Source organism: Pseudopodoces humilis, chromosome 19 (genome assembly GCF_049639895.1).
Source record: "Pseudopodoces humilis isolate 2021_Gansu_Grassland_sample_001 chromosome 19, ASM4963989v1, whole genome shotgun sequence".
NCBI classification, from domain to species: Eukaryota; Metazoa; Chordata; class Aves; order Passeriformes; family Paridae; genus Pseudopodoces; species Pseudopodoces humilis.
This window is the reverse complement of record NC_142218.1, coordinates 14100646-14126982: the sequence shown is the minus strand read 5'-3', so window position 1 is coordinate 14126982 and position 26337 is coordinate 14100646. Positions and strand designations below refer to the sequence as shown.

The 26337-nt window shown below is 46.2% G+C and overlaps 1 protein-coding gene across 1 annotated transcript in view; it reads left to right on the top strand.

Annotated features, from left to right (window-relative positions):
• The first annotated feature begins 3692 nt into the window (after positions 1 to 3692).
• The window catches only part of PTPN1 (protein tyrosine phosphatase non-receptor type 1), a 31521-nt gene continuing 8876 nt past the window's right edge, over positions 3693 to 26337 (top strand). Inside the window, exons 1-2 of the mRNA XM_005524875.3 lie at positions 3693 to 3803; positions 24830 to 24920. Of these exons, the coding sequence (XP_005524932.2) occupies positions 3741 to 3803; positions 24830 to 24920 (154 nt within the window). The 5' untranslated portion in view covers positions 3693 to 3740. The remainder of the gene's footprint in view (positions 3804 to 24829; positions 24921 to 26337) is intronic.

Here is a 26337-nt window from a genome sequence, read left to right as displayed (position 1 = left end):
CTCTCTGGCTTCAGCTGGAGTTATAAACCCGGAGATTAATTTACCCTTTTTCCATTGCAAGGCAGGACTGGAAATGTCATGAAAATAGACCTTCCTGTAACAATTCCAATCCAGACATTCCTATTAGCTTTCCTATTCTATCCCAATCATCGTTAAATTGTGTCGTAAGATTTATATTTCTTTTAATTTGTACTGCTTCCTACTAAGGAGAAAATAGTTCAGAAGCCACCAAAGAAATCTTACAACACAAGCCAGACTATGCCAGGGCCAATTTTCCCTGCAGAAGCATTTCAGACTGAAATATTCTGCCAGTGGAAAAGTACATCTTCCCAGCGAGGAACGGAACGAAACAGTGTAAAACCTTGCAGGAGGAGCTGCGCCCGTCCGCCCCCGGCGCTGCTGCGGCACGGCCGGCGAGCGGGGCCGGGCTGCCTTCGCTCGCCGCGGCTCTCCCGATGGACGAGTGACACCAAGCGGCTCCTGCCAGTGCTACGGGCCCCGAGCCTGCCGCAGGGCTCCTTCTTCGGGGGCTCCTTCTTCGGGGGCTCCTTCTCTCGGGGGCTCCATCTCTCTGGGCTCCATCTCCCGGGGGCTCCTTCTCCCGGGGTTCCTTCTCTCCGGGGCTCCTTCTCTCCTGGGCTCCTTCTCCCGGTGCTCCATCTCCCTGGGCTCCATCTCTCTGGGCTCCATCTCTCTGGGCTCCTTCTCCCGGGGCTCCTTCTCCCTGGGCTCCATCTCCCTGGGCTCCATCTCCCTGGGCTCCATCTCCCTGGGCTCCATCTCTCTGGGCTCCATCTCCCTGGGCTCCATCTCCCTGGGCTCCATCTCTCTGGGCTCCATCTCTCTGGGCTCCTTCTCCCTGGGCTCCATCTCCCTGGGCTCCATCTCTCTGGGCTCCATCTCTCTGGGCTCCATCTCTCTGGGCTCCATCTCTCTGGGCTCCATCTCTCTGGGCTCCATCTCTCTGGGCTCCTTCTCCCTGGGCTCCATCTCCCTGGGCTCCATCTCTCTGGGCTCCATCTCTCTGGGCTCCTTCTCCCTGGGCTCCATCTCCCGGGGCTCCTCGCCGGAGCTCCTCCGGGCACAGCACACCGGCTGCGGTGTGCGGAGAGGGACCCCGGCCCTCGCACACCTGAGGGACCCCTCACACACCTGTGTAACCCCTCAGCCCCCACACACCTGAGGGATCCCCCCAACCCTCACACCTGAGGTACCACGAGCATAACGTCGTTCCCTGACACGTTGACCCCTGGCCTGGTGTGGAGTCCCAGTCCGACCTCTGATGTCGCATCTCCTTCTCCTCAATCTCATTTTTGCTCACCTGGCCCCTGGTCCCAGCCCAATGCTGCTGCCAGGCTGTCCCCGCTGTCCCCGCGGCCAGGCTGTCCCCTTGCCGTGTGGCACTGCCCGGCTCCTGTCCTTTGCCGTGTGGCACTGCCAGGCTCCTGTCCTTTGCCGTGTGGCATTGCCAGGCTCCTGTCCTTTGCCGTGTGGCACTGCCCGGCTCCTGTCCTTTGCCGTGTGGCATTGCCAGGCTCCTGTCCTTTGCCGTGTGGCATTGCTCGGCTCCTGTCCTTTGCCGTGTGGCACTGCCAGGCTCCTGTCCTTTGCCGTGTGGCATTGCTCGGCTCCTGTCCTTTGCCGTGTGGCATTGCCCGGCTCCTGTCCTTTGCCGTGTGGCACTGCCAGGCTCCTGTCCTTTGCCGTGTGGCACTGCCCGGCTCCTGTCCTTTGCCGTGTGGCACTGCCAGGCTCCTGTCCTTTGCCGTGTGGCACTGCCCGGCTCCTGTCCTTTGCCGTGTGGCACTGCCAGGCTCCTGTCCTTTGCCGTGTGGCACTGCCAGGCTCCTGTCCTTTGCCGTGTGGCACTGAAGCGACGTTGGCCCCTCACAGCTGCTGCTGTTCCCACGCTCATCAGGTCACAAAGGCCCAGCAAGCCCAACCCACGAACATCTCAATTTCCTCTCTAGGTTCGGGGTCTGAAGAGGTAAAGCTGTTCTGGGGGCCATAGAGATAAAGGTGTTATGCAGGAGTGTAACCACAAAGCTGGGAAAGGGTCTGGAGTGTCCTGTGAGGGGGCTGAGGGAGCTGGGAAAGCTCAGCCTGGAGCAAAGGAGGCTCAGGGGGCCCTTGTGGCTCTGCACAAGTCCCTGGCAGGAGGGGACAGCCAGGGGGGTTGGGCTCTGCTGCCAGGGAACAGGGACAGGAGGAGAGGGAACGGCCTCAGGCTGGGCCAGGGGAGCTCAGGGTGGACAGGAGCAGGAATTTCCCCATGGAAAGGGAGCTCAGGCCTTGGAACTGCCCAGGGGGGTTTGCAGTGCCCATCCCTGGAGGTGCCCCAGGAATTGCTGGAGGTGGCACTGAGTGCTCTGGGACAAGGTGGGCATCGGGCACAGCTGGGACTCCGTGGGCTGGGAGGGATTTTCCAACCCAAACGACTCTGTGATTCTATGATTTGGCATAAATTGGCATCCACATATTGTGAGGGTCCCAGTTTTCTAGCCCTAGATATCGTTGTATGTAAAAGAAAAGACAGAATTCTGTGGCACATGCATCAGTTTGCTGTGCTTCACCAAAATGAGAGTCACAGTGTGCGCCACTGCTGCAAATTGCTTCTTACTTATTTCATATGGGCATACACAGGTAAAAGCAAATATTTATAAAGTAATGTACCCACTCAAAAATTTCCAGTTATTTAGCAAAATCATTTATTGAACCAGACTGACACATTTAAAATGTTACTTGTCACACATATTGCCACTGTGATGGACAGAGATTTATGAAGAAATATGAGATACACTGATTTTCTAGGTTACTCTGTGAAATCTTCAGCCAAATATCAATTTACTTGGGATATTTATGTCTGTATGGTTGGAATATCTGGATTTCAAATCCAGGAGTAAGGACAGGGCTCTCTGAGATGCGTAGGCTACAACTCCATTTGGAAATTGATGGCCTTATGAAAAGGCTGAGGCAGAGTTGACAGCTTTACCTCCTGGGACAGGACTGTAACACCTGGATAGTAATGGCCATCCCAGAGTAGGAATGCAAGAGCCGAGAACAGACGATCAAACAGCATCCGGAGCTTGTTCATTTCCTTACATCAAAAGGTATGGGGCAACTGACACAAGTACATTTCATTCCGCGGACCGTAAGAGCGAAAACCCTGTCCATCCTCTGACTGCAGCAAGGTAGAATGTCTCGCCGGTCGCTAAGCGAGCCCACGACCGGCACCCTCTGCACAACCACATCTGGCAGTGCCACCGCTCCGCCGGCTGGCTCAGCCCCTTCCTCTGCACAACGCCGGGGCCGCGGGTGCTCCTGCCGGGGACCAACACGGGACTCGAGCCGCTCCCGGCGGCCACGAGAGGCCAGCCCGGGGCGGAGCGGCTCCGCTCCGCCGCGTCCTCACCATCGCCGGGGCCGGGTCGGGGTGGCGGGGGCTGGGGAGGCCGGGGGGCCCCGGGTCCGGCCCGCTGGTGGCCGGCACCAGCCGCGCTTCCCCGGCCCGGCCCCGGAGCCCCGACCCGGCCCCGCTTCCCCGGCCCTCCCCCGCTGCCCCGGCCCGGCCCCGCAGCCCCCGGCCCACAGGGCGGGCGCTGTCCCGCTCCCACCGCCCCGGACGTCGCGTCGCCGGGGCGGGTGCGCAGTTCCGGCGGCAGCGGAGGGCGGGGGGCGGGCCCAGGCGCGGGCTCGGCGGGGGCTGCAGCCGGAGCGGCGCGGGGGGCCAGGCCCCCGCCATGGAGATCGAGAAGGAGTTCCAGCGGCTCGACCAGGCCGCCAGCTGGGCCGCCATCTACCAGGTGAGGGGCAGCGCCCGGCCGGTCTGCCCCCGCGCCGGGCGGGGAGCGCTGCCTCCGGCTGCCTCCCTGTGCCTCCCTGTGTCTCCCGTGCCTCCCGTGCCTCCCTGTGCCTCCCGTGCCTCCCTGTGTCTCCCGTGCCTCCCTGTGCCCCCGCTCCCCGCGATGCCGCCGGTGATCCCCGAGGGCCAGCCCTGCCCTGCCCTGCCCTGCCCGGGCACCGCTGCCCGCCTCCCCCGCCTCAGGGACACAGGGAGCTGTCCCCGCTCCCCGCGGCGGGCGGGACCCCGGCCGGGCTGTCCCGGGAGGAGCTGCCCCGGAGGAGCTGCCCCGGAGGAAATGCCCCGGGGGGTCTGCCCCCGGAGGAGATGCCCCGGGAGGAGCTGCTCGAGCTGCCCCGGAGGAGCTGCCCCCGGAGGAAATGCCCCGGGGGATCTGCCCCCGGAGGAGATGCCCCGGGAGGAGCTGCCCCGGGAGGAGATGCCCCCGGAGGAGATGCCCCCGGAGGAGATGCCCCGGAGGATCTGTCCCGGAGGAGCTGCCCCGGGCACATCGGTCCGGGGGAGCTGCTCGAGCTGCCCCTCCCGAGCCGGGGGCAGCGAATCCATCGGATTTGTCTTTGGGTGGAACAGAAAAGCAGCGAAGGGGGCATCAAATGCATTTAGCTTTGCAGTCACCCTAATCATAGAACAGAGCCTGAAACAGCGTGTTAGCAGTACTTGTGGAACTGGAACTGGGTTTCTATTGTGCCGTTTGCTGCATTTAGATTTTTCTGTGATACTTAAAACAACCCTGTGACAAACGTGAATGCTTACAATAATATTTGATTTCTGGATCCAGCTTCACATACAAGCCACAGAAGTTAGTGCTTTTATCTTTAAAAGTTCTTCACAGCTTTATCTAAAACGAAGCTTAAGAGAAGCTGAAATACATGAATGACTGGGAGGATGTGTTCAGTCAGATCAGGCAGCGTTGCTGTAACATCCATTTGAATGTTTAAGCTGGTGTATTGCATAAATGAATGGCCTGAAGTTCATGTTTGCAATATAGACGTTGAGCTTCGCTTCTTTCAGTGTGAATTTCTCTGGCAATAGACCATTGAGAGAAGGAGTTGTATAAAAGTGAAATAAACGGACTTCAGTTTCAGAATCACAGCAGGCGAGTTTTAACAGTAATAGCTTGCAGCGTGAACATCTTCAGTTGTCTGGCATTTAGAGAATAAGCGTGAAATGTTAAGGCTGCTTTTCAGAAGGTCCATTTCCTACATTTCCCTTCCCTGCCGAGTGTCAGTGCTTGCTGACTGTATGAAAGTCATGTGGATATATGACGTTATGTTTTTGCTGAACTGTTCTGCATGATTTGGTGTGTTGCAGGCTTAGTGCTCAGGAAATGATTTTGGGTAATAGAGCTTTGTAATTCAAGTGGTACATTTCTACAGGTACAATTTAATTACAGCAGTGAAATATCTAGGTAGAATGAGAGAATGGCCCATTTTCAATGAGGGATCAGCATTCAGTGATATTTTTGTCCTGCTCTTTTTGAATGATATGACTCAGTGGCCTGCTCAAACTGTGGCACAGCAGGAGCTTTGACTGCGGACTAGAATTCAATTTAAAAAAGGACTAAAGTGATTCTTTGATTTGTATCCAACTATTGACAAGCGCAGGGAGTGGGTTTTTACTTATTTTTTTCCCCTGATTGATTAGTAGATATGTGCATCTATGTCATGAAATTCAGTTTCTCAACTGCATCCTGCTTTTAAATAAGCAGTTGGAAATGGCATCGTGGCAGGTCACGTCTGGAAGAACAGTGCACTCCTCTATAATCTGGGCTTTTGGTGTCTGAGCTGTGACATTAACAAAGCAGTTTTCCTGCAGCGCTGGTTTTTGCTTGAGGAGTGCAGTAAGTAGAACAATGTATGTGATTGGTGCAGAAAAGCATCCTCCCCCAGGGTAACTGGGGCTTCTGGCACCTCAGTGTAGCTGCTGAAATGCACAGCTGTTCAGCAGTGCTGCAGGTGAAGCAGACTGCAGCTCGCTCCTGTTCTTGTCTCAGTCTGTTATCTCCAGATACAGCACAGCATCTCCAGGAGGAATTGGCAGTAGACGGGGAGGTGTGGCTCAGGGGGACTTGTCTGGGTGCCACATGACTCGGAAGGGTTAAAATTGTCCGTGCTGCTTTTTTTTTTGGGCAAGCGGAAGCTGTGTTCAGCTATGATAGTACAGTTGTGAGAGAATAGAATTTAGGTTGCCTTCTTTATTCAGCAAAAATAATCCCAGGATGGGGACACAAGCATTTCAAAATGAAGACCTTGTTTAGGTGATTTTTTGACAATCATGTCTTGGGCACTGCACAGCAGTGGAACCATTCTCTGTACAGCTGGTCAGAACAGGGTGAGCAATGATGAAATTCTTCATGTTTTGACAGTCTGGGGTTTCTCTGAATGTTTGTTTGGTTTTTATTACCCATTTCTGTCCCTTACTTTCCTCTAGATTTACTTGCTACAAGAACTATGGACCATGAGATCCTGTGGAGGTTGTTCAGTGACCCAAGTGAGAAAAAGAACTGCTCAGGTTCCGACTGTTGCTTGTGTTTTAGAGAAACATAAGCATAAAAAAGGCACATTCAAATTCAAATCCTCTCCCATAAAACAGTAAGTTAGAGGAATGTGAGCTTTACCATGTGCTAACTGTGGTAAAGGTGGCAGCAGAAAGCAAATGCTTAGGGGTAGGTGAATGATATGCACCCTGCAGAACTGTCATTAGAAGTAGCTATTGGAATGAAAAGCATTCACTCTGGAGATGTCACAACAAAAAACCCATACCCCAAAGCTAAGGAAAGCACAGTGTAGGCTTTTAGAGCAGGGAGGAAAAGTAGATATTTGTCCAGAACATCAAAGCAACACTGGATTGCCACTTGCTCACAGTGAGTGCAATGCTGGATTTTCACAGTGGTTTTACAGGCAGAAGTCTTTCAGAAATTTAGGAGATATTTTAGTTTCTAGCTTCTTACACAGGGTGATAGAATGAGATACTATCTTAAAAACACAACCCTCAAATACAGGTAGAGTTGCTTCTTGTGTTTATATAAACCAGATATGTTGACTTTAGTTTGTTGGCCAATGATATTAACTTTGATGTGCTTATCAGGAGCAGTAAAAATACCTCTGAATTATTTACTGATGTACCATTCAACTGGGGATTCCATTCACTATGGATGGAGGATGACATCTGGGGACAGCTCATGCAGAGTTTTCCATGTGAAGGTAGCAAAACGAAATTAAAATGTGCACTCTTCTCTAGTTTTTATCTTTAGTGGAATATATAATAAGAAAGAACTGGATATCGTTTGGAAGTGATGTCCTGAAAACAGAACTGTCTCTCTCTGGAAAGCTGAATTGGAGTTGGAGTTGGGTTTGAGGCCTGTAAATAACTGTTCTCAGTTTCTTTATTAATTTTTGAGGGTCTTTAAACCAAATATTAATGTGAATGTTAGTTTTTCAAACCTCTCTAAGCTAAACTGAAACACTACAAATTATGAAAATGAATGAACTTCATTCAGATTATGGGAGGAAGATAGAAAGGTATTGTGGACATTTTGGATATCCCTCTGTCAAGAGGGAAAAGGCTTGGGAATTTTTTTAGGTATTCACTGTCTCTGGAAAAATATTTGTAGAATATGTGGATGGATTTTGATGCTGAAAGTAAACCGTGAAATGGTTGACCCTGAAGACTTGTAACAGTGTGGTTGTGTTGTGTATTGACAGTCAATGGACAGGAAGCTCTTCAAGAGGTGTTGGTTTATAAGCTGCAGCAGGAGTGCAGGCTGCAGTCTGGAAGCATTTGGGTTACTCCTTTGCTCAGCTGCTAAGCAGCAGATAAATTGTGGCTCGAACATGACTTTTTATAAATGAATCTTTGTGTTTTATTCTGCCAGTTCTAGCTGCAGGTCTCTGCATGCACTGCCTTGCCACTGCTTAATTTGTGCTCTGTTGATTCATTTGAGGCTCAGCATAATTGGCTCTGGTTGTGGAAAGCTGGTTTAGAAGTCAGGGTTGCAGGGAGGCTCTCTGTTCCTTCAGTAAGCTGAAGATACTCCGTGTTTTCCTGTGCTGTACGCTGAGTCCTCCCAGCCGTGTGCAGGGTTAGTGATGGAGAAGCAAAGTGTGTGTGGCTCACAAAGTCAGGATCCTCCTGAAAGCCAGAGCTGCTGTTCGGCTGCAGGTGATGCCACCTTTGTCCCCTGGGACGGGCTCAGGGCACTCTGTGACTGGGTTAGCTTTTGCTGCTGGCTTTTTCAGAGCAGCACCGCTTGTGTCTACTGCTGGCAGATTTGAGATTGGGTAAGTCCCATTTTGTACAGCTACTGAGCCACCTGCTCTTGCTTTTTCTGCAGAGTTTAAAATCTAAATACATGAACCCAGAACTTCTGTGATAGTCTAGCTGGGAGCAGAACATGGAAAAATAGAGCCTGTTTGCTTATCATTTGCTAAAAAAATTAGAAATCATACAATGTGCACAAAGTGCTCACCTGCTTCTGAGCATTTTTGGAAGGGTTTCATGGTGTTAGTGTTCTGAGCATTTTTGGAAGGGTTTCATGGTATTAGTGTGTTCTTCCACACGGTACCCTTGCCTCCTCTGGGTGCTGGAATCACACATGTATGGAGGGAAAGTGGTGAGGAGAAAGAGTGTTGGCCACATGCCAAATGATGGTAAATTCAAATAGAAATAGCCCTTGTAAGCAGAGAGTAAAATGTGGTAGTGGTAGACCAAATATTTTTCAAACTAAAATAACTTTCTAAATACACTGGGTAGGTTTGAAATAACAGTTCATCCTATAGTTAACTAAACATTAAAATTGAATGCTTTCCTGTAGTGCCTGCTTTGCAAATGGACTTTCTCCAAGGGGTCTCTTTAGCTGAGACTTCGTAAGATGTGGCTTACACTGAAATATCGCTGCTGCTTTCTTGTAAACATGAGAATTGCCAGGTTTGAAATCAGTGTCACTTGCATAACCCAGGTTTGGATTGTGAATTTAGCTTCATTAGGTACCTGAGGATGCTCAGTGATTCCTTACTCATTGCTCTCTGCGGTGTTCATAATGAACAGGGACTCCATCTGATCTCTGGGCTTGGATGTTTGCAGCGCTCACCATTGAGGTTTTCTGGGTTTTGGGTTTTTTTTAGTCATTGGTCAACATGTTTCATGTTGATCTGCAGAAGAGGTGTTTTTTTTTCTCTCTGGTGCCAGGAGACATGCCCTTGCTGGTTTGACTGGGAGAGGCACTTTGGTAGAGCATCCAAATGCCTTTGTGTGTTCACTTTGTAGATCGTGTAGTACAAATGCCAATTCATTTTCTACCAAAGCCTGTGAATTCAGATGTGCTTTTTCTCTCACCCACGCAGAATACAGCTAAGATTCAACAGCTTGCCTGTCATATTATACCAAGAAAAACTGGTAAAAGCGATTCTTGGAAATGCATGTGATTCTGCTAATAGTGATAGCTGATCTACTTTCAAATTGGGTTGCATTTTCTGCATTTAAGAAAGCAGGTTCATAGAAGAGTAGCAAAAAATTTCTATCCTGGTTGGGAAGGAAAATGAGCTGGCATAATATGAAACTTTTAGAAATGTTTTTAATTCTGTTTTTTCTTATTTTGAATTCTTTGAATGTACTCTTTCCATGTGTAAGTTGTCCCAGCTCTTGGTTGTTGTTTAGGAACATGTGGTTAAGGAGTCAAAAGTCACCTTTGGCACTGAGGGTGAAGATTTACCTGTTTCGCTCATGATGAAGAGATCATTTAGTCAGATTTACATTGTTTTGTGCAGCCTTTTTCTTCTCCTCAGAAGGTTAAAACAGTTTCTGCATCAACAGAAATAGAAAATAAGGCAACAATCCAGCAGGTTTTGCATTCTGCCAGTTTGGGCAATTGCAGAAAGACCTCTGTAGAGTTTAGGGGTGAGTGTGGAGCTGGGCAGACCTCGCTGCAGGCAGGGGAAACCCTCCCCACCCTCCCCTCTGGGCTGAAAGCTCTCTGTACTTCATGTACTAAAATAATTGCTAGTTCAAAATGCTACTCCAGAGTCCTATTGTGAACTTAAAGCAGCTATTATATCTGTGATCTCTCAGGTGCTTTTGCTTGTATCTGGAGTTCCCAGAATTTTATGCTGCTTCTGTCAAGTACTTGATTCGTCAAGTCCTTGATGCTGAGAGCCATCCTACAAAAGACACTCTGTTTCTCAGATTCTTTATATTTATATGGAACAAGTGTTCTACACATAGAGAGGAATGTTCTCATAACCTTCTTCCCTTGTGCACAGTTCAATGAGAATTGCTTGTTTATACCATTCCTGATCCCACAGTCACAGGTTACAGTAACATAAACAGCCTGACCTTTTAATGTGATGGCAGGAAGTAAAATGTGAAATCTATTTTAAAAATGCATCTTTGACTAAGGAAGAGTATACTTCCTTTTTCTGACTTGAAAAATAACCCATGCTCGTTCAGAAGATCTCAATTCCATTTTTATTCTGTGGGGACTGTTTTTTCCACTGTCTTCTGTACAGTCATTGCAGCTCCTTGTAGGACTAAACCTCTGCCATCCTCATGTGGGATTGTATCTCCTTCCTTAACATTTGCATAGCCATCAGTGACTAAAGATGGGGGCTACAGGAAAAACACAACTCTGACACCAGCAAGAGGTTTTAGTAAGAGGAACTTCTTTTGGAAAGAAGGAAAGGGTGGGTCATTGGAGCAAGAACTGGAAAAATACTACATAGCTTATTAAACAGCTAAAATACATATTGACACATTGGACAGAATTTCTGAATATTTCCAGAAGTGGAAGAGATATGGGGAATTTTATCTAGTAAAGGAGTGGGGGTGGACAGCTGCCCAGCTCTGGAAAATGTTTTTATTTTCTTCCTTAGGAGTTTAATTAAATTGCAAATCAACACTGTCACTTCTTTCTTAAACTTCTGCCAATGAAGGATTTTTCCCACTTAATAACAGTTGCTACCTGGAACTTCATGGGGGTCTGTGGGATGTCATGAACAAGAATTGTGTTTCATCCTGTACTGTTTTCATTGCCAGTACTGAAACCTTCTCAGAAGCATGTTTCCTGAGCAGAGCAGATGTGCCCTGGTGCTGTTTCGAAGCTCCTGCAGGGAATGTGTGCTGGGGAGCAGCAAAGCCCTTCCTGTGACCCCTGCACGTTCCCACCGAGCTGGGTGGCACTGGCAGAGCGCTGAGGACGCAGGGCTGGGCTTGCTGTGAGCGCTGGGCAGTGCTTCTGGCAGTCAGCAGGTTACCTGCCCGCTCATTAATGATTGCCCTTCCTTCTGCAGCCATCCCTGGTGAGTGCCAGCTCCTGAGACATGAAGCGGGAGAGCGTGTGGCAGCTGGCTGGTGCTGGGAGCAGCAGGGCACAGCAGGTGCTGGCCTGGGGAGAGGGAAGCTCTGATCCTTGGAGGTGCAGAGCCCACGGTGCTCAGCCCTTCTCTGGAAGGGCTCAGGAGCAGGGCTGTTTTCAGGGGCCCCCAGCTTCTGGAACTTCTCTGTCCTGTGTCCATCACACTCGCCTGGTGCCCAGTAGAGGTGAAAGATTGGAACAGGAGGTTGAAAATCTGTGAAGTCTTTAGAGCTGCTGAGTTGCTGGATTTATTAGCCCACGTGAGAGCATTAGTGGAGAGTTCTAATCTTACCAGTCTTTTTAGAGCCTGTCAGGAAGCAGACAGAGCAGAAAGGTTTCATGGAAACTACTGACTTAGGTCTTATTTGTCATTGATTTCATGTTTATAACTTGTGTAAAGCTGACCATCAGGAGCCTCCACTGGGAGCCAGGCCCATCAGACAAGGCTTTGCTTGGTCGCCCACACAATCCAGTGTACAGGATACTCCTCTGTGAGTGACTGGCTGACAGCAGGAAACTGCTTGTGTGCTGCTCTGCCTGCAGAGTTCTCAGCCACGTGAAATTTGGGTGGTAAAACTGATATGTGCTTATTATTGTCTTTCAAGAGTAGCTAAGTTAATATTGCTACCCAGTTAGGAGCAGGCACTCAAACATTTATTGCTTTCACATAATAACATGTACATCTTTTAGGTTTTCTTATACCAAAGTCTTCACTGACAATGTGTTCTGCATATTAAACTCTCTCTACAGGCAGAATTGTGTCTTGAAACACTTACAGAAGAATAATACAATGTAAAAAGCTTTGTGTGATTCTGATAGTTGTTAACCTTTATTTGTGGATCAGCGCTCAGAAGCCTTTGGTGTAGCTGTCCTTTGGGGGTGGGGAATGGAAAGGGATGTGATAAGGTGTGAAGGGTTTATTGAAAAATATTTATTGTGTTTCTTAGTGTTGTTTTTTCTGTAGGTGTTCCTGATCTGTTCCACATCTGTGAATGAGGATTTGGGTTAGACATCAAGTGATAAAGCATGTTTAGTCACAAGGGATGACTGGCTTTGGCTGGCAGGAAATGGAACACGGTGATGAGCTGTGGTGGGCTCGGTGCAGAGCTGCCTGGGCTGCCAAGGAGTGCTGTGTTTCTAGAGAGGATACTGCCCCTGCAAGATGTACAAGTTGTGAGGGTTGCTTGGCTTTGCTAAATCAACTGGTTTAGTTCTCAGAATTAATTATTTTAAGCTAGCAGGATGAGTGGATGTGTGAAGTGGCAACACTGTTTATCTCATCTGATCCACACAATGACTCTCTCTGCAGTCTGTTTCATTAGCATGGGGAGCATTCCCCAGTCCTTTGAAGGCCTGGCTTGTCAAGTTTTGCCGTCTTTTTCATGTGCTGGAGTGCAGAGTGCTAATCTGTCCTGCACAGGATGTGTGTGAGCCCTTACCTTGATTATGTGATGTCCCTGTTTAACACTGACATTTGTTTTTATAAACTCTCAGTTGCTTTCAGATGAGAAGATGTCCTGTACAGCTGGGCATGAAAGCTCTCTGTCCCCGTAGTGACACTTAAAACATCCTCTAAGAACACAGGATTGCTTCTTTCAGTGTCTTGAAGCATTGCTTTGCAGCTTGGAGAACTGAAAATACTGAATATATTTTAGCTTGTAAGGTCTGGCTGGTTTGGGGTTATGGGAGGGTTTGTCTTTATGCCAGTTCCCAGGCTTGTTTGCCATAGGTGGATTCTCTTACACATTTCCATCTCTGCTGTAAGTATTTAATGGTTAAGTTTCCTTTTCCAAAAAGCATATTGGCTTTTTCTCTCTGACCCTTAGAGCAGTTTACTGCTCTGGAAGTAGTTGCATAAACATTGTGCTTTTATGTGCAATTTCTGTTAAACCTTGGTGCAGAACAGAGGTGTCCAGGCATCCATCCTGCCCCAGAGCCAGGCAGGGGCTGGGCAGTCCCTGCTGTCCCCATCAGTGCCACCATGCCCGTGCAGGACACACCAGTCACCCCAAAACTGTGTTTGGGCCATGGACTGGGAGCTGAGCAGCTCGGGTTCAGAATGCTGTAAGGTTTAATATTAACCTCGCTTAGTTAGATTGCTTTCCTAAACAAATTAGACGGTCATGTGGAAAGCCAGGAGTATCCTAATTCTGCTTTATCTAACATCTGTTTTCAGCAGTACTGTTTGTTCTCAGCAGGTTTTTGTGTGCATTGCAGTAGCTTGGCAACCTGTAGGTTGCACCATTCAGTGAATTCAGTATGCTTTTAATCATCACTACGATTTTCCTTTCCAAATTTGAATATTCTAAGTACAGAGAAGTGGGCATGTGTGATTATAACTTCAACCTCCATGTTAAACAGATCCCAACAGAAACAAGCTGCTCATGCAAATTTGTGATCCAGCAAGTTCCTTCAATTGCTGTCCGAAAGTCTTTCTTAAGAAAAGATACTTTAAACTACTTTCTGGAAATGGTAGTTAAGCAGTTACAGCTAGTTCAAGTTCCCAAAGAGGGATTTGGGCAGTGTGCTGAGAACCAAAGCTGCTGAAAGCAGGGCTGGTTGCTGCTTCTGCTGCAGGAGCAAAGCTTGAGTTTGACCTTTCCCTGCATGCAGAGGCATGAACCTGCATTGTGCAATCCTGGTAATTGTACATTCTCTGTAAACTCTTGGAATCTTGTTAGGTTAGAAATGATAAAAAGCTTTTAGTAGCAGTGTAATGAGCTTGCTTTGGCAGAATGAATCTGTGGTTCCATTGCCTGTCTACTTTCCAATGGCCAGCATGGTGAAACACTCTTCTGCCATAGATTAGAACTTGCTGGAATTTGGTTTTATAGCCTTAATTATAGGGAAAAAACAGAATGTGGGGAGAGACCCACTTACATTATGGAGCTGGTACCTGTGTAATGTATGGTTCATCAGTTTGAATGCATGAGGATCCTTGATACTAAATAGATTGAGTTTTCCCTTTCACACATCTGGCTTAAAGACTGCATCTCAAGAGAGCCAGTGAAGCAACACACGCTACAAACACCTTCATGGGAGTGAGGTTTGCCACTGAATAAGATGTAGATGATGATATTTTTTTAATAGGTAAAGAAGGGTTCACAATTTCCTGTATAACAATTCTCCACTCCCTTTCTGGTGTGTTTTTGTTCTACATACAACCTTATAACTTGGAGAATTTTGATGGAATTTGTAGAAAGTTGGAAATATGGCTGATGCTTATCCCATAGTGTTTTAAATAGAAAAATAACATTGACATGATCTGAACATGTGGCCCTCTGTAGTCCTGGTGTGACTATTTCATTAATGTGTGTCTATACATGGGAAAGTCCAGTTTAGCTTTTAGATTCACGTTGGAGTACCCAGTGTGAATTAAAATTATTTATGCAGAAGGACACCCCTTAGCCTTGAGGGAAGAGAAATTTGCTTTAAATTCTGCCTTTGCTTGCTCAGTGTTTGAAAGTAATGAGCAGTTTACTTGTGTTAGAACCAAGACCTTTCTTTCTCTGAAGCAGCTGGGAGCTGGACCTTGTCTCTACCTTTCGAGGCAGGCTCCTCTGAGTGCTCCGGGTGCTTGGCATTGCCTTATCAAATGAGAATATTTGCCTTTATAAATGAATCATTTCAGAAAGAGTAGTGGGAGGTCTCTAAAGTCTGAATATTGTGCTGCATCTGGTGTGGTAGCAGCATTGTGCTGTGAAGGCTAATTTAGAAGGTTTTGGAGAGGGAAAAAAATCTTTGGGGCTCTTAGAATATGCAAACTAATTAGAGGTTACAGTGAACACAGCTGTTTCTGGCCAAGCTGACTAAGCTAGGAATTCAAATTACTATTTTTAGCCATCTTACAAGGTCTCTAGTTTTCAATGATACCCATGTTATTACTTCTAAAAATTACACTGTTGTGTATTTATCACCCTGACAATAAGCATTTTTAGTGCAACCAGTCCATTGCTTTTTAAATCAAACAAGGTGTTTGAAGTTCTGTGAGATATTGTGAAGATAGCTTCAAAATCACATTCTGGACTTGTTTCTTTTTTCTACTAAGCTTTGTTTGGAACTTTTTGCAAAGATTACTGGATGAGAAAAAGCATTCCTCAAAATCTGAGTGTACTGAATAGATCTACTTCATGCATAAATTTGTTGCTTTTAAAAAAAAAAATCAGTCTAATTTTAACATAGCATATGGCAAGCTGGTGTCTTAAAACTGCTTTAACTGGCTGTGCTTTCTAAATGCATATATAACTTGTTTAACTCCAGGTAAGTATTAAAGAAAAACCATTGTAATTTGTATTTTCTATGAATACCAATAGCTTGCTTACTCTATCCTATAAATGATAATAGATAAGATCTGAATTTAGTTTTAGTCAGAGCTGGGGGTAGAAAATGAGGTTTGCAAACTTATTCTGTTTTCACAAAATCCTGTTTCCATGATGGTAAGAGACTTTCAAACCAACTCAAATCAAGAAAATAAAAACGAGGCAAACTCCAGAAGTTCTGATTCCTAAGTAAGAATCCTTTTTTTTCTGGCTTTGTGTCATCATGGAAAATACACCATTGAGAGTTAATCTAGCAGTGCTCTTGTGTTTCCAAGGAGTTTCTGAGCAGCAGTGCAGGAGGAATGCAGGATTCCCAGGCCTGCCTCTGGACGTGCTCCCTTCTTCTCCACAGTGCTCATGGTGGGCTCAGGGAGCTCATCAAAAGCTTTCTTGCCTTGCCTCCAGGAACCAGGGAACAAAAAGCATTCCTACAAAAGCCTAAAAAACTGCCCCAGAGAAATGGCCCCCTCCTGAAAGGAGAACTGCAGAGTTCTGTCCCAGCTGTTGGTTACAGCAAAGGGCTGGATTCTGGAGATGGTAGTGAGAACACTGACTCCTGAGCTGGAAACAAAGGAGCTGGAGCATCCCAGCTGAGAGCTGATCCACTTGGAGACCACAAGCAGCATCTCCTACAGCAACCAAGAGGTGTCTTCTGCCTGTCCTTGCTGGGGACTGCCCCGGGCACCACTCCTCAGGGAGGACACGAGAGGCTGCTTGGAGGAGAGAGTGTGGATCAAAATCCCTGCTTTGGGATAAGAGCTCGTTCTCATTGAAACCTTTTAATGTTTTAGCAGTCCAAGAAGACAGAGATGTTTATTTTGGAATGTAATGACAACAACAAACTTGACATTAGGGTATTCAAAGGACAATAGCAGTGATGTGAAAAAATGTGTGGTATTTTGCTTTGTAAACCCTGGAAGTATATTTTTGTAGCTCCAAGTCTCTGATGAGCAAAGGATTATGTGTGTGCACGTTTTCACAAGCAGCCCATGTTTTCCTTTTGCAGTGAATGCTGACGGTGTGTTAACAGCATTAGAAAAAGGAATTGATGATAAGTCTTGGAGTGTACAAAGTCTCCTGCTTCCCCTGCTACTCACTGCATTGCCTGTGGTTTTGGGAGGTGTTGTAAGGTGCCAAGTCAAGTTGTTGAATTTGTAAAGAGTTTGATAAGTAAATATGGGGAGTGTGGAGCTCTTTAACATCTCAGATTTTCTGTTTTCAGGCACATGTGGTTCTGTAAGGCCTCAGACATCGGGGAAGTTTTTTGCTCTCACATTGTCTCTGTGTAGACATCTCTGATTCCACCTGGTTTGTGATACTTATTTTGAGCACCCACCAGAATTTCTGAGGTCAGATTATTTCCTGTTTTCAAGTAGTAATGTAAACTTCTTTGGCCTTCATTACTGGTAACCCCTTTGGTGTAGTCAGTGGCACCTTTCAGGAGAGGTGTCTGTTTCCTTCTCTTGGAACCTCTTCATCTCTCTGAGCTGCAGAACAGGCTGAGAAGTGTGAGAAACATTGTCCTGTTTGCTAAATCCAGGGTTAAAAATCCTTGTGATCTGATTCAGGGAATCACATGCCTTCCAGGGAATTGTCCTGGTGCTAAATGGATGGGTATAAAATCAAACTGGAAAAACCCCAACACCACCAGTAGGAGACCATTTAAAAAAACCTCTTTTTCTGACTTGTTAGGACTGCCTCGAGCATTAAAGCTATAGAAGGTCCCAAAGCTTGACAAATAATTTATCTCTACTGCATAAGCAAAAATGATGGATTTAGGGGAGATGATGACTTTGTAGTATCTGGAAGTTTTAGCCACACACAGGTGCTGCTCAGGGCTTGTGTGTTTGTAGGTCCTGTCCCTGTCCCTGCAGGAGTCACAGCCTTACACTGACTGAACTCCCTGCTGCTTCCTGGCTGCTCCAGAATGGCTTTCAATTGGGGACGGGAGGGAAAGCTAGTGAGTTGGTGAGGTTGTGTTCCCAGGAAGGTGTGGCTGGTGTTTTGGGGGTGCTTTAGAAACACTGGTGCTTTTCCTTCAGCTCCTTTGGCAGAAGAGAGCCCGGGTTCAGCAGCTCAGGGCTGGGGAGGGAACACGATGCTGGTGCGGCAGCTGCAGTGTCTGGGGAGGTTCTGCTCCGTGTTCTGCTCCTGGGGCTGATTCCACAGCACAACTGAGAGGGGCTGGGAGCTGCTGTGGGCCCTGTGCTGGGAATGAGCTGGGAATGCAGCTGGGAATGAGCTGGAGCTCCTCTGGCTCTCCTGGAGCACCGCTGCCTTTGGGGCTCTTTGTACCCTCTGGTCCTGCTGTGTGCTGGGCAAGGAGCTCCTCATGTACAGCACCTCATGGGGAAAATCATCTCAGCAAGGCTAACATCACTTGGGAATTGCAAACTGCCTTTTTTCTTTGTCACTTGTGGCGTTTTAGTGAATTCTGCACGTCACAGATGAGCAGACACGGCTGTAGATGGGGAATACTGGACTTGTCTAGTTATCTGTTACTGTGACCTGCATTTTTGGATTTACCAGAGACCAGCTGGTAACTAGACATGTTAAACTCATGTAATCTCCAAAAGGATTCAAAATAATGCTGTGATAGTTCTGCAACTCTGAGTTTAAAATGCTGCTGAGACAACTGCACAAATGTTGGCATTTCATTTTTGAAAAATAAATCAAAAATTTGCAATCTTAGTTTGTTTCTTTAAAATGTTTGTCCTGAGTGAAATGATTGCGGTGTTTGTTAAGCAGCTAAAGTGCTGTGCTGTTTTTTGGCTTTTAGTCACCACACTTTCCAGGAAAAGGTGAAAGGACACAAACACCACAGACGAGTTTCGGTTGTAGCTCAGTGCATGTGAAGTGCACGTCTTAATCTAAAGTGAAGACTCTTTAAAAAACTTCATGGAGGCTTAGTAGGAAGAGTGGAACTCAGATACTCAGGGCTGGTTGTTTTCAAACTCACTTGTGATATTACTCACACAGCGCTTGTGTGTGTGTGTGCTCCTGCTCATTGCAGAGGTGCTGGCACAGTTCATTAGAGGAGTGTGTTAATGATCTTCCCAACTGATTTAGGGACCTTCAACTGGGACAGCAGATGCAGTACTAAAGGGCAGCCTGGAATCTCTTCAGGCAGAAGGTGATGATGTCCTTCCCTGCTGGTACAGTACCTTGCAGTGGCCTTTCAGATTCCTGCTCAGCTGCAGGTAAGGCCAGATATTCTGCAAATTTGTATTCCTTCAGTGAGCTGTGTGCCAGCATGCCCAGCTGAATAGAAGAGCAGGATGTGTTCAGAGCCAGGAGTCTTGGAGCAGATGCATACTCTGGGACCAAAAATGGGAGGAAAGGAAAAAGCATCTGTAAAGGTTCAGCTTTTAACTGGTAAGGCTTTCTATGTGTTACCTGGTGAGGAAGCAAGACTTCAATTTGATTATCTTACTTACTTATTAATCAAATTAGTTCATTTATCTTAAGATAACATGGTGGTAATGGATTATGCAAGATTTGGGGGAATGGTGATAATGGATTATGTGAGGTGTAGGGGAGATAGTACAGTCTTGCTTTCTTAACATTAACTGAGGTTATCAACACCGTATCTCTGAAAGAGAGTACAGGACTCTGAGTATAGGTAAAAATTCCATGGTAAATTATTCCATGGTTCCTATTTCATGAACCTTGAGGAACCAAGAGATCCCCTTGAGAAACTGTAAACTGTCTGCAGTGGGGGGCATTTCTTGTCCTTTTGTTTCCCATTTGAAACATACCATTTGCAGCTTGTCTAAATTCTAGAAAATACCTCGGTTATACAGGGCATGGAAAGGTGTGAGAAGTGTTTCTCACCCCTCCCTTACATTCTAGTATTTGCAGGGTTCTTTTTTCCTCCCCTGAAGCCTCCAAAGCCTTGGGTTTTGTTTGTGGTTTTTTGGTGGTGGTAGCTCTGTAAAAGCTATAATGCTCTTAGACGGCTTTGTAAGATGTCAGAATGAAAATATTAGGTAACTAGGAAAGCAGGACTGTTTATAACCACAGTTGTCAGTCTGTGAAGCCTGGAATACCCTACAGGCCAGCACTGATACATTTTTAAACTCACACAAAACCCATACTGCAAACAAATTAAGGGCTGGATTTGCTATGCAGACTGAATTCCTTCAGGAGTTATGTGGATATCTGGTCTGTGGGATGCACCAGTCTATTTGAGATGAGGTTAAACCAAAACTCTTCATGTAGAGACCCCCTAATGTTTGGGCAAATCAAGATCTGGATCTCATCTCGGTGGTTATTTTCCTTACAGAAGAAGAGCAACTGAGTTAGAACCTCTTGACACTTTAATGAGAGTGTGGTTTATTTCCTGGCACTGACTTTGTTTGATGATACAGATAGCAAAGCTTTGCTTTTGCACAACAGCTGTCAAGAAAAGGCCATTTCACATTCCCAAACATCTCTATCCTTCCAGTAATGTCCAAGATGCACTTCTGGAGCAGATTGAGTATCTGGGAGGAAAAATAGAGATGGATGTGAAGAAGAAGAAGGGAACTTGAGTTGTTTTCTGACGCTGACGCTCCATTCAGTTGTTTCCTGTTTTGGCACTGAGTACATGGCTACAAAACAGCAGAAGTAGAGTGTTCCTGCCAGCAGCTCTGAACTTCTTCTGTTATGGGTCATAAATTTCAAGGACAAACTATATTTTGAACTTACTGAAATTTGAGAAGTCTCATGTAATTCTTTAACCTGATACTAAAGTTAAGCTCTTTGATTTCCCTGTCTCTGCTGCAACATTCAAAAGAAGCAGAACTGAAAAATCAGTTTTTACCCATTGCAGATGACACTGAAGCAATCCAAGAATCTGAATTGTGCAGTATTGCTGTGGTTTATTGACAGCAGTGCCTTCCTTTTGGGAACACACAAAATAAATGTGCTGGTAAGGTTTGGAAGTGACACAGGTCGGAGGATTTCTGCCTCCTGGAAGCACAGCCAAGCCCTGAGAGCCATCCAGGTGCAGGTGTTAAATGGAGTTTTACAGTGTGCAGTTATCTCCCTGACAGAGAGGGAGCAATAAAGGGCTGCAGGCTTCGCTGCCAGAAGCCTCTGGGTGAGGGATGTTGGAGCTGGGCAGTGGTGAGACACAATCTGTAATACCTGCTAGCTGTGATAAATGCACCCTGGGGAAAACGAGCCCGCTGTGCCCGTGTTGATATGATTTAATAGGGCAGCCATGGCCAGTTTACATTCTCCTGGGGGGTTATTTCCGTGCTCCCAGCAGCTGACTGGTGTCACAAACCCTCTGACACCGCTGTGCCACAGCCTGGTCACGGTGCCAGGGCAGTGCTGAATTAGCAGGGGGCTTTCTAGGAAACCGTGTTGCAAGTGTGTGATTTCTTGTTTATTTATTTATTAATTCTAACCTCCTGTAATAGTGGTGTTGAACTTTAAACAAGCCTGTCCTTTCCTCTCTGTGCTGCTCGACCTCAGGAAGAAGCTTGACATAGCAAGCAACTGGTTTTCTTTTATTTTGAGGGAGATTGGTAAGCAAATCAATACTACCATATCTTAGTTGAAAGCAAAACTAGGAGACCAAATAAAATGTTTTTAAAGGGTATTAAAATCCACATTTATTTCACTTAGCTGGCCAAAATTCTGCAGCTGCTTGTTAAGATTTATGTAGTGTGATGCAACACTCTCTTCATTTATCTGTTCTTTAGATGACCTTCCTCTTACCTACGAGTTATACCCTCATTTCTTGTTCTTGCCCAGATATCCTGATGTAAAGCTTAATGTAGGGTAAGAAATCAAATCTTCCTTGTCAAAGTGGGTTACTTGAGCAGTTGTGTGCTTTATATCTTCATCAAGTTCTTTGGTTAGGGAGTGAGTTCAGGGCCTCAGGTTGCTCTCTCCCATGCTGAATCTGAAGACCTTTTCCCATTTGTGTAAAGTAGGTGTTTGTTGTGGATCTCTTGGCACTTTTGCTCTTCTCTCAGGTCTTTGCAACCTCATTGGATCATAGGGGGATCTCCATTCTGAAAGTGACATCTTGGGAAAAGAGCACCTTCCACTTGATTTTATTGTAACTTTCTACTCTTCCACCTTTTCCAGCTCTATCATGTGTCACCTTTTTTTTTTTTCAGTGGCAGCTTTAAGAGGAAAACCTGTTTTTTTAAGCTACGATTACTTTTTAAATAAGTCTTTATATAAATTTTGTGAATTGCTCTCCATAGTGCCGAGTGCCTCAGTAGATGGATTAGGAGCAGTTCTGTAGCCCCTGATAAGATCTTGGCATTTGCTGCTTCCTGTAGGAGCAGAACTGCTAAAATGCCAGTAAATTGTTATCTGTGAGTCTGGGCTGCTCCAGGGTTTATGGTGCAATTAAAGAGCGTGATGAAATTGAGCCCTGCTGCGAGGGAGGGAGGCTGGCTGCTGAAGCTGAAGCTGTTGAGGCTGCACCTTTAGTTCCTGTTCTAAACACTGGTACACAAATCTACACGGTGTGCTCGAAGGGCTGATGGCATGGCCACCTCTTCCTGTGGTCTTAATATTTACTTGGAGATTTTGAGGTGCATCTTGTCTTTGTGAAGCTCCTGCTGGTGTCTGAACAGGATGGGGAAGGTGAAGCCCAATGTGCTGCTGTGCTCAGAGCTGCAGGAACTTCCCATTTGAAGAGCAGGCCTTCAGCAGACTTCCTCTTTCCACCCCTGAAGTATTTGGGGACAGGGTTTAAAACCAGGAGATGAGTGGCATGAAGTGACTCATGCTCCAAACCCAAAGCATTTGACTTTGGAAAAGTGCCTTCAGTTCTAGCCCTTCCTCTTTAAAGTTTTATATTGCACGACCTTTTAAATGAAATGTCGAGCTTCCTTTTTGACAAGCAGGATCTCTGCAGTGTGACTGGGTGTGATTCAAGAAGGTGTTTTGTAACTTCAGAAATCCCTGCCTTCATCAGCTACCTTGGGTTCTTGTGACATCTCTGGCTTCAGGTTGCTCACAGCACAGTTCCATGCTGTGGATGTCTGCTTTCCCCAGCAGGGAGACCTTGTGGTGCTGTTGTGGCCGTGTTCTGAAGCTGCCCTTAGAGCAGTCAGTGGTGTCAGTGAGGATGGGACTCCAGCAGTGCTGGACCCACACAGCTCCTGTGGGTGACTCCTGTGGCCACTGCCTTGTTTCTCTCCAGCCATTTTCTCTGTTGAAGGCAATTGTGTTTCCACTAAAGTCAACTTCATATCCTGGATGCCACCTTGGATGATAAATTTTCTTTGGTCACTTTAGATGTTCCAGCAACTTCTGTATCCAAAAAAACCCAACCAAAACTCCAAACCTCTTTGCTCCCACCGTGCTGAGGAGAGTGAGGAGAGTATGTATGCCCTGTCTGATGTGCAGGCACGCCTGCTCTCCAGGATTTTCTGTTTTACCGTGTTCTCACACTCAGCAGTGAAGTGCTGCTGCTGGCTGGGTTCTCACACGAGGCAGCAGCTTGCCTGTTGCCATGTCTCCATCCCTCTTTTGTTACCATCCCACCCCCATCCCGTGGTTTTTCCTGTTTCTTGAAACATGCTCCAGAAATACACTGCTGTTTTTAAATAGGCTGCTGAAGGCACACGAGTGACTTCTTTCTTTCCATTTTCTCTGTGCCTGTGGGAGTTCAGCATCTCCTAGAACTCCATTATTCTCCAAGTACCTTCAGGCACCGTGGCATCTTGAAAAAGATCTGATATTTGCTGGTGAGGTAACAGCCAGCTCTCTGTTCCCTGCACAATAAATTGCCACTTTCAATTCCTGAAATGCTCGATGTTGCTGTTTCAATCTGTGGAACTCCTGGGGACTGGCAGTAGTTTGTGTGTGCACATACATGTGGATGTTTCAGTGTAACATCTTTGTATTAGAGTTCCTTTGTATAATTCCATTTCTGTAAAGAAGCACTTGATCCACTTAGTTTTACAAGAGGGGACATTTCTTTTCAAATCTGTTAACGCTGTGAAATGAAACTGTGCATTAGTGCTGCTGCTAAAATAGCCCAGTATTTACAGAAAAATTCCTTGGGGATCTTGGTTTGGTTTGCATTTTGATGCTTTTATAATATGAATCTAAAGTGGGAGGGGGGAGCTGTGTTGGTTTTGTGTGTTGGGGATTTTCAACACTCATTTGGGAAATGTGGTTAGTGATCTAGAAAACCATTTTTCCCAGTTCCCTGTTTTTTTCTCATGTTAGTCCTGTACAATCAGTACAGAAGAATAAATCCCTGTAAAGTACAAAGTTACCAGCCTAGTGTCAGAGACAAATTTCTGAAAACACCCATTTTAGCTACCTCATGTTTGAGATATTAGACTGTGGCAGTCCAGATCATGTTCTCCAGACTGCATTCTTCATAAGCAGAAATACTGGCAGCCATGTGCTCAGTTATAAAAAGCTGGCAGCTGATGTCAGCCCTTATTTCAGCTTCGGAATACTGTGCTAATTTTGGGCAGGTTTATGTAAATCAGAACTCTTCTCCTGACATGTAGCATTCAGGGTAAATTGGTACATAGCTGAATAATGCAGCAGAAGAGATAAACAGATAATGTGCTGCAGTGGATGGCCCACTGGAAAAAATCTTAAGGGTTGTACATGATTCTTTATATGCAGAACTGTGCTTACACAGGATTTATTTATGATGTGAAATTCTGTTTGAGCAAATTGGGACTAATGTCCAAGGACAGCAGAATTCTTTTTTACTTCTGAAATTGTCTCAAATAGCTGAGCTATTATGTACATCTGAAAAAGCTACCTGGGAGAACCCTGGTGATCTGTTGGAGATGCTACATCTGTTTCAGCTGAGCTCATGAATTGAGTACAACTGACTTTTACCATTGCAGCTCTGTGACATTTTGCTGATAACTCAAGATAATGCTGAAAGTGGTCTCAGACAAATCACCTCTGTGTGTGTGTGATGCCAAGGAGGGTAGACAAGTTCTTTTCTACCACAATGGATGTTTTCACTGCTGCTCAGTCAGAAGCAGGGTTGATATTTTCACTGATGCTGCAAACAAGGGCTTGAAGCAGTTTATGTGGGAGTGCTTTGGGGCAGAGACCCTGCTGCTTCAGGAGCTGAAAGGCTCCTGGCTGGTGGACATTGTGCTACTTTATTATGCAAGCTAATAATATTTTTAAAATAATGTTAATGTTGTATTCTGAGAAATTTAATCTGAATTCTTAATCTGAGGCCCAACGTCCAGAATTCCCTCACATGAAGATGTGAAATCAAATGGGTATCTGTCTTAAAATAGCTAATGGCATGAAATTAGTTGGATTCATACCTAAAAGGATTTTTTTTTGTTTCAGGACATCAAGCATGAAGCCAGTGATTTTCCATGCAAAGTGGCCAAACATCCCAGAAACAAAAACAGAAATAGGTACAGAGATGTCAGCCCCTGTAAGTACACTTTCTTTTCCATTGTTTGTAAGAGTGTTGACCTCTAATGACTTCTCACAGCTAAATGTTCTTTGTAAGGACAAGATTCTGTTAGATTGATAAGCATCCAAGACAACTCTCTTTGTTATTATATTTATTTATTTGTGGGATTGGTGTCACAGGATCCTTTTATGTCCGTAGGGTTATACTAGAGCAGTGTACAGCGGTATTTGTGGGCAGAAATCTGAAGACAGAAACTTGCTTTACCTTTGACTTCTTCTCCTGGAGATGAATGGTGGCTGAAGTAGCCTTTCTAAAGTTGCAGGGGTGGTTTCTGTGCAGTTCTCACCCGGCAGAGCCTCCTGCCAGGCAGCACAGGAGGCAGCAGTGCCCTTTCTGGGGGGTGGGAGCAGTCTGGCACAGAGCTCTGCCAGAGATAAAGCCAAGCTCACGAGCTCCTTGGAGCAGAGAAGGGGCAGAGGTGATGCTGCCAGGCCACAGCTGGCTTTTTGGGATGGCTGTGTCCCCTGTGCTGGGGGAAGTGGCTCTCTGAGCACAGGTGCTCTCTCCTCCTGTCATCCCAGGGACAGGGACAGTCCCAGTGCCACCTGCCCACGCCTGGCACCCAGGGCTTTGGGCTGCAGCCACATGGCCAGGAATGGTGCTCCATGGATCTGGGCTGACATAACATTTAATGGATCTGGTCAGAGCTAAGATTTAATGGATGTGATGCTGCAGGCAGCTCCCAGGAGGTCTCTGAGCAGCCTTCTCTGCACAGGACAGTGCCAGTCCTGAGCCACGTGTCCCCTCATGGCACAGCACTCCCTGTCCCAGGGCACATGTCCAGCTGCTGTCCCAGGCCAGAGTGCTGCTCTGGGGCACAGAACTTCTGCCTTGGTGCTTAAAAGCTACTGAAGCCTTTGGGGCACTCGACCAGAACAGTAATGTTGCACATAGTTTGCTTTACTAAGCAGTTCTAATATTTGAGGTTGTGAGTAACAAATTCCTTCTTGCCTTTAGATAATCCTGTTCCCAGTCTGTTTGCTTTCTTGCAAAATGTGGGAACCTGTGTGTGTACTGAGATTTTTAGTTGGTGGTTTGGTTTCTTTAGTCACAAGTTGAGCGAGGGACTAACAACAGAGCAAATAATTTCCATTTGCTGTATTTCTTGAATTTTGATAATTTTTTCTGTACATGAAAAGGTGTTTGGGGTGGGACCAGTGGCTAAATGTCAGTAGGAGTAAAAGGTCTCTGTCCTGTTTGCCTGATACATGTTTAGACAAACCTTTAACAACCTTGAACAAGCTGTATTTGAATGTTTAAGCTGAAAAGATAAGCAGTTGTGTAATTAGATTTATTTTAAAGCAGCAACCTGATAAGTGTATAAATAGGTCAGTGTGATGGGGTTTGCAGATTGCAGTGGGGATTATTTCAGCTG